This window comes from Pocillopora verrucosa, chromosome 2, assembly GCF_036669915.1.
Source record: "Pocillopora verrucosa isolate sample1 chromosome 2, ASM3666991v2, whole genome shotgun sequence".
Taxonomy (NCBI): domain Eukaryota; kingdom Metazoa; phylum Cnidaria; class Anthozoa; order Scleractinia; family Pocilloporidae; genus Pocillopora; species Pocillopora verrucosa.
In genome coordinates this window covers 2,403,026-2,411,584 of record NC_089313.1, presented here as the reverse complement: position 1 = coordinate 2,411,584, position 8,559 = coordinate 2,403,026, and the positions used below count along the sequence as shown (strand labels likewise).

General features: G+C 40.0%; 1 protein-coding gene across 1 annotated transcript; it reads right to left on the bottom strand.

Moving 5' to 3' along the window:
* Positions 1 to 6,038: 6,038 nt before the first annotated feature.
* LOC131773749 (BTB/POZ domain-containing protein 3-like) lies at positions 6,039 to 7,695 on the bottom strand. Its single transcript, XM_066162256.1, has one exon. It carries the CDS (start codon positions 7,613 to 7,615, stop codon positions 6,299 to 6,301), a length of 1,317 nt encoding a protein of 438 aa, XP_066018353.1. The 5' UTR covers positions 7,616 to 7,695; the 3' UTR covers positions 6,039 to 6,298.
* Positions 7,696 to 8,559: the final 864 nt, after the last annotated feature.

Genomic DNA, 8,559 nt, shown 5'->3' with positions numbered 1-8,559 from the left:
AAAAAGATTCGCATTCTGTTCGTTCTTATGGTTCCTACCAGTTGCTAACATATATATAACAAAAGATTTAGTTCGGTTTACACTCGCTTATTTACATGTTTGTACCATCGTTAATACTGAATAAACTAACTTACCTAGAAGTGTTGTCTTGTTTGTGGTCATGACTAAGGATGAAATGGTAACTTAGTTTTACGCTCTCTGTTTTAATAACTGATACTTATGCGGGCGATTTTTGGAGTCTTCTTTCAGTCACTGTAAGGGAAAACTGAACGTTACAACGTGCATCATCGTTAGTTGACTAAAAAAAGGTACTTTGACCGCAGACTTTTATCTGCCACACAAGGAATTTTCCCCATGTATCGTTTTAGGCACACTGGGTTTGTTGTTCTTAGGAATTGGGATGGAGGAGTCAAAAGGAATGGAAGAATCAATTCTCTATTTCATCGGAATGTCATTCAAACTTGCCAAAACTGTATTGTTGGGATGAAACTTTTAAACATTTGGCATAGGAGCTTTGAGGTGCTACAGAATCTTTTCCATCATTAATCCCACTATTTAGGTGCCTGAAAAGTCATACAATTGTCCCTACATGTGAAAAGCTTTTTCAACTTGCGAACATGGGATTATTTTTAGAAAGTGTGACCTGTGTGGATTTGGCAATAACTTATCACAACAAGTCCAACATCGTGGCTTCGATTGGGAGCATTTGGAATTTGGCAGCTGAAGTCAGTCAACCGTGGGATTTTGCCTTCATTAAGTGACTACTAACTGAATTGGACTTATTACCGGGGCCAGCCAAAGGCTGGAACCGGTTATAAAATGCTGTCTGCTCCTTTCGTTTTTTCAATGTCTCGTTTCCAGGGCCCCGCTTTCCGCTGTGACAAAATCGTTGTCATAGTAACTTTGGTCAGATGCATTGCTGGCTCAGTAATTCGGCTTTCAAAGCGATATTGATTATACCACATCTAAGGTTTTTAAAAACGCGGGCACCGTGTGCTATTGGAACAAGTCTTCCGGAATTACAATTTTTTTTCTCAAAAGAATATTTGTGATAAAATAGACTTTCATATCGCGCGACAAACTTTGTGATGTAAACAACCCTTATGCATGCTAGTCTAAACGTGGGTTACCAAGGCAAAAGTGACCCCGGTAAAATTCACGAAGTGATTCTCGTCTTTAAATGACTCTCGCGGGTTTTTTCTGTTAAACATAATGGGTAATATATGAACTCCTTTAACTTTTCTGACGCTATCCTGCTTATGGTTCATTCTCGCACCTGATTGGTGAACATGCACGTGACATGTCAAATTCAAATCAAAGTGTTTGCGGTTTTTGACTCGTGAAGCACTTCTGAATGCAGAAGTAATTAACCACAGAAGAACGTTAACCACCACGATCAAGGTTTTTGCATTGAAGAGGAAGACAGGAGAAGGAAAGAGAGAGAGAGAGAGAGAGAAATCTTGGGGATCAAAGTAAACAAAAAGTCTATTGTTTAGAAGGAAGGATTTAACGACCTTGAACTGCAGGGGAGCATTCTAGCGGAACGAACTCGAGAAAGCTAATCTATTTCCACAGTCATGTTACACGTTAGAGAAGTGCGTACAGTTACAAGAGGCATCGAATTGGCGAGGCAGCCGGTACAATCTGGGACTGATGAGGGTTATGTCTTTTATTTAACAAAACTTCTAAATCTAAAAGAGCGTGGGTCTTGAAGTACACGTAGGGCCGGAGTTGTATTTTATCAGGTCCATCTGAAGCTCGGTTTTTTGGTCTCCTAAGCTTAAACTCAATTGAAAAACTTCGACCAGGAAAACATATGCTCAACACTAGTTTTTTGTCCTTAACTACGAGCATTTTGTTTGCAATATGACGCGTAACTAGGCGGAAGTAATAAAGGGGTAAGTTTCTAAAGAAACTGTGGTGCTGCGTCGGTGGGAGAGTATAGCAGGTAATTAGTGTTAACAACTGGGTTGAAAACGTAAATTAGCCACCGTAAAGGGTAAAAAAGCTGACGTTTCGAGCGTTAGCCCTTCGTTAGCCCTTCGTCTATCGCTCTGACGAAGGGCTAACGCTCGAAACGTCAGCTTTTTTACCCTTTACGGTGGCTAATTTACGTTTTCAACCCAGTTGTTAACACTAATTACCTGCTAGGCGGAAGTAATGCTGCCTGAGTTATCGAATTGTTCATTATTTGAATACTGTGCGAGTTGATTTTAACAGGTGATCGCCAATCAGAATAGGTACACTTTATTTAAAAGATTCAATAAATCGCAAAATTTACTGAGTTATACCTCCATCGAAAATTCGCGTTAAATGGTCTTTTATGTAAAAATTCATAAGCTATTTGTTCCGTTTGACAGCACGGGTACTAATGTAGTTCAGTTTACCGCAGTTTATTTGCGACAGCCAATGAGGAACCAGCTTGTGACTGATGAGGCTGCTCGCTGTCGAGTGATATTGAAGGCAATTAATCATACTTAAAGCCAAACTCGGTGCTTTAACCAATCCTATGAAAACTTTAATTTATGTCATTACTTAAGCTTACCATAAAGACAAACATCTCCGCTAAGATGAACATGAATCACTTAAATTGTCGATAGCATCTTTTTTCGGGGCGACTCATTTCGAACATCTTGTAGGATGTTTCGTGCAAGCAGAAAACACAGGTATTTGCAAATGCTAAAATCTCCACCGATACTTCGTTGGAAGATAGAGATGGTGTGGTGTGCGCGTGATCATGAGTGAGTCCAATCTTGTTTGGGATCTCTTTCAAAGCGGACAACATTGTTAAGCCGCGCCTCAGTGGTCGGGAAACAAAGAAGAAGTTGAAAGTTGTTGAATCAAGATCTAGACTATTCGAAATGAACTCAATAACTTGCATCAATTGTCAAGAATTTCAATACGCAAGCCACATATGTTTTCCTAACACGGTTGAGAACATTTTTACTTAAGCCTCTTGATTTAGGCATCTATGGAAGAAATTAAACTTTTTGTATATCAGTGTTAATTCCATTAATTTATGGGTTCGTTTTCTTTCAGCGTGTTAACCGCGAGCTATATAGAAACTAGAGACATGTATTTGCCTGGGAGGTAAAAAAGTATTTAAGTATTGAAAAATTACAAGTATCCTTTAGTTAGCCCTGAACTACGTACGTTTTTATTTGGTAAGTTTGTATAAGGCTAGCTTTTTATATTTTCTAAAGTAGGTTAGCAGTGTAGGATTATTTTCGAAACGTTCGTGATTTCTCTAATAAGCCTCCCTTTCTTTGTCTTTGTTTTCAAGCTATTTTTTCAGAGGTCGCGGTTGTGTTAGTTGGGGGGGAGAGGGGGAGTGGGAGGGGACAGTTATGTGTTATCGATTAAAAGGAGAGTCGAGGAGAGACAAAAGGAGGATGGTTAAAAAAGTTGGGGGCTTGTTAAAGATATGGTCATATTAAGACTGACTGAGCAGTTGTGTTTTTTTTCCTTTTCTACTGAATAATTTATGCGTGGCTATATTTTATCATCCCCTTTCAGTGTTCCTGCCACAATTGTACAGCCCAGGTGAGAATAGTCTGTGATTTGTGAAATTCATGTTATTTCGATGAGATTTCTTATGATTCAAATATATTAATTATACATCCATTTTAAGGTTAGTGAAAATCCTTTCAATCTGATGCGCTTTCAGCGGCGCGATTAAATTACGAATCAATTTTTTTTCTAACTCGAAACCGCACCATTTCACAACCATCGAGAAAGAAACGCCGGAAACTAAATAAAGCCATTCCGGCCAATCAGGCTGGCTGAAAATAACCAATCAAATTTAAGAAGAAAGAGATAAATAAGCCTTTGCGAGGCGGATTTTGCTCCTTTCTTACCCAAAACGGACTACAAAAATTAATCGTGTATTTGCCACATTATTCCCGAAAGACCTGACACTTTATCCAGTACCCAGATCCTACCGTGTAAATGTAACTAAAACCGCTCGCCATGGAAGGTCTGGGTACGAGACTACCTGACACCTTGCATCTTGAATTAGATTTAGAAGAATTGCATTTAAAATGCAAACTTTGTGTAGGAAATTCTTATTCTTGGTCTGAACTCTTCTTGGTGCACCCTCTTTTTTTTATCCTCAGCAGCAATATAATACTTGTTTTTATTTACTCCATTGTCAGCGCACCCCGCATCTTACCTCCACCCCCATCTTTGCCCCTAAGCCCGCCATCAAACGAGTTCAGCTGGGTGGGGTGTTGCTTCGGGTGTGAAGATGGCCACGAGTGGTATTCACCAGCTGGAAAGGGTAAGTACCCGGTTATCGAAAAAGCAGCCGGCCTTACACCTGATTTCTACTTCAGAAAAATTACACTCGTAATACGCCACATACTCCAAAGCTGAAACACGTTTGAAAGCTCTTTTGTCACACACCGTTTGGAATGGTTTTCTTCATTTAGGTCGTTTAAAATGATGTTTATTGACTTCAAATTAGCGCAATAAAAAAAAAACAAATAAATAAAAAAATCGTTAGTGATTACTCGAGCCCTATGTATAATTTAATTGTCCAGTTTTCTATAGCTGACTTTATTTAGTTCAGCCTAGTTTAACTTAACATGTTTTGCAGGTGTGAATGGAGCATAGTCTTGCTTGAGTTGCGATGCTGTGAGGACCACTGAACCGCTCTCCTTCCCCTGAACTACTCCCCCTCCCCCCCCCCTTAGAAACCGCGAGTCTAAATTATCTGTCGTTGATGATTACAGCTTTTTGTTATTGAGTCCACGAGAGGCTGATTGATACCTTGGTCAGATCAACTCCCGTCAAATTAGGGGGAAAAATATGCACTCTTTGAACGACATGCGAAATCTGACGAAAAAAATTGCCGTAAACTTTATGTCGTGCCTAGCAAATGTTACGTTCTTCCACTTCAATGATCGTGAAATTCTGCTCAAAATTTTCTTTTATGTTTTTTTGCAGGTTTCTTCATTGTATTGTTACTTCTCGTGCTCTATTTGATTATTGGAGAGCTCCTACTCGCCTATTTCGTGTTATTTTGTCTTTTGACCGGCTGCGAGGATGAGTGACGATATCCCTGTTTTGGAAACCTTGCCGTAAATTAACGCAATTGAAGTTAGATCATAGAGGCGAATCATGGAAGCTTTTACTCCATTTCTACGGCACGATTTTACAAGCAAACCGGCACTAGTGGTAGTTTTCATTTTTAAAATATGTTTTAGACATTGTTGTGTCGGTGATACAAGGTGCTTTATATCTGAACATTTACTCCAGCTGTGATCAAACTTGTGGATACTCCATCAGATCATTTAATAAAAAAATATTAAAAAAAGTTGAGAGGAGTAATCCGCGAATACGGAGTCTTTAAAATATGAGTTTAAGAAATCTGCACAACACCGCGGGGAAAGGTCATTGGATCGGCAGATGGTGAGGGGGGTGGGGTGGGGGAGCCTCTGGGATTGTCATATTCTCAATATTGTTCTCTTAACACTTCCCATGGTACGGACGGGGGGGAAATTATTTTGCAATCAAAATCTTTTTCAGTTGGTCATTACCCTCTCCACTCACGTGAAATTAATTTATGGAAGACAGTTATAATTTATTGCCTGCAGGGTGGGGTGGGGTGGGGTGGGGTGGGGTGGGGGATTGGAGGATCTTGGTTGTGTCACAATAAAAATCCAGCTGATCTCCCCGTGAGGCTCTGTAATATTCTTATCATCCCCCTCCATTATAAGTTAATTGGGAGTCACTTTTCTGCAGTCCCCCCCCTGTAAACTCCTCTGTGCCCCCTGAAACCCACGTGATCCCCCCTACACAAAAAGTCTCCACACACTCTTCCTCCCCCCCCAGCGAGTAGCTCCGTAACGTTTTATTCAGCAGTGATACCGTAAGGAGAAGATAGAGGATGATCGTTAATAAAAGATTAAAGGATTTAAGAGAAAGAGTTGATAAAACTATGTTTCATTGAGAAATTACCGGGGGTAAACCTTGCACTGAAAGACCAAATATCACAGGCTAATTTTAAAACTAAGAAAGACTGCAAAACTCTTTTGTGATCATTTATTCATTATAATGAAAAAACATTTGAATAAATTTGAATCGACAAGCTATTTGTAAGTTGACCCGATAAGCACTGTGCTAAAATAACTATTTCAATGTCTTAATCAAAGAAACGATTCTTGACAGATTCATTTCGTTAGCAAGGCTTGACACATTTTTGCTGTAATAACCAGTAAGAAATACTGTCACCAATTTCGCAAAAACTAACTGAGTCAGGATATTGACACCAACTGTACGTAGATACAGATACAGTTCAGATGAAAATAAAAGCTGGAAACTGGCCTCTTGTTACAGCGGTGCTATTGCCAGTATCTGTTGGATCACTGAAAGTAAATTTCACTCCTTCTGCTTCAACAGACGTTCGCCCATCTTTTCCGTACCATGACTTAGGACCCGTGATAAGTGACTCTAGCATATACTGCTTATTTCCGTCCAAAGAAACCAGATTACCAAAAGAAACAAAAAAGCTATAATAATTATTGTTCGCGTCCTTTTCCGAAGTGAATGTTCCTGATTGTTCAACAACAGTAAAGTTAGTGGCTATATCTTTGACCCTAGTGGAGACTGTGTGCTCGCCACCATCAGAACCAAAATGCTGAATTCCAAGCAACATAATAGGCTTGTTTACGGAGAAGTGAACAATGTCAGGGAGGCCCGTATTGTAATTCCAAGCTGTAGATGGCTTACAGTAATCATTAAATCTGTTAACTCGAAATCCAAGAAGCTTCCTCCTTGCTCCCTGCAAAAATGGTAAAGGGGTTTTCATGACATTGCCGTAAAATTTAAACATGTCGCCTGTCTCCTTCTTAGATAAAATAGCTGTGTCGTCGACTACCGTGGCAAACTCCGCCAATGTCATCAACGGAAAGCGAATTCCTTTCACGATTTCCTCTCCAAGAAGTCGTCTCTTCGTCTCTCCATCAAGTGTAAGTCCCTGCCGTCCTCCTTCTTCTGTGGCCCAGCGATCAACAGCCTTGAACAGTTCCACTTCCGTCACGCACAACACTTCTCTCTTCACAAGAGATTCAACAACAGATCGCTCAGCTGTGACGAAGTTGTCTGACGTCACAGCTTCCTCTGTGAAAATCTCGATAACTTTCCAGCATCGTTCTTCCAAATACTTGTCCTGAAATTTCTGGGCGTATGGCAGAATGCTAAACACGTTTGCTGCTGTCAAATTGTGGCGAAGATATTCCGTGCATTTCTCAACGAGTGAAGGCACCATGTACTTGTTCGCCAAGTACATCACTTGCATCACATTACTGTCGCTTAAAGTCACTTCGTCGCAGTAGAGGAAGCGAAAGAACTCCAACAGACTGTCGTAATCACAGTCAGGTAGTTCAATAGAGTCTTTAGTCTCCGCCATTTGGCCATAGAACATGGCAAAGAACACAGGACTACCGATTGCTAACACAAACTTGTGAGCTGGGATCACTTTCGTACTTTCGCTTTCTCCACTCGACACAGGAACCACAAATTTCACGTCGCTTAGCATCTCGTTATTGAAAATAAACGCGGTTCTCTCGACGATAGTTTGGAGTTTTGTCTGCCAGTTGTTTTCAGCAGCCATTGCTATGTTCCAGCTTCGGTATCCTCGGCAGATTTTTTCCTCATATAGTGAGAAACAACTTTCAACACGTAGCGATAGCAGTAGTTTTCCTCTTTAGGATAGCACCGCTGAACTCATTGCAGGCTCCTCCCGTCACGAAATGACGGGAATGGCGCGCTACGTAATCTACTCCAGGCTGATATGTTTTTATGTCAAAACTATGACGTAAGTTAATATTTGGAAACAGTAACATGCATTTATGACGGGCATTTCTGTCAAATTACCGAGCAACGCCTCAGTTGTTGACATGAAACAAGAGATCTACTGGAAATTGTTTACCGTTATAATTAGATTTAGCTCCCTCCATATAATAAGCTCCCTCTCTAATTAGAGACCCTCCCCCCCCCTAAAATTTGTTTTTGTTGGTTAGCGCCTCTATTCTAATTAGCGTCTCTATTGATTTAGCACCGCCATTACAACTAGCGCCCCTTTTTCCAATTAACGCACTTATTCTGTTTCAGTAATAGCACTGTTGGAGTACGTGTACATGTACATTTCATGGTCGCTATATTTGCCGGACTTTGAGTTCGTCTCAAGATAGAACAACGCAAATACACAAGGAAATTTTTATAGTAACTTTATAACCATCCTTTGGTCTTTTAAAAGTTTGAAGCTCAGTAGATTGTGTCATATTGGTCATTGTTAAAACTGTCTTTGTTTTGATGCTACTTTTCGACATAAGAAAAGTATGTCGGAAAAAAATATTCACCAAAAAAGGAATATTTCCTTGGCAGCTTCAATAACGACAGGGGATTAAATTTAGATGATAAAACAAAGGATTATGTTCACAGAAATACCGTAGGTCTAGTACATTTGATACATGAGGTCACACAACTCGGGTAATATTCACGGTGAAAATTTGCATATTTGAGCGGTCGAACGAAAAAAATTATTTCTCAAAAACT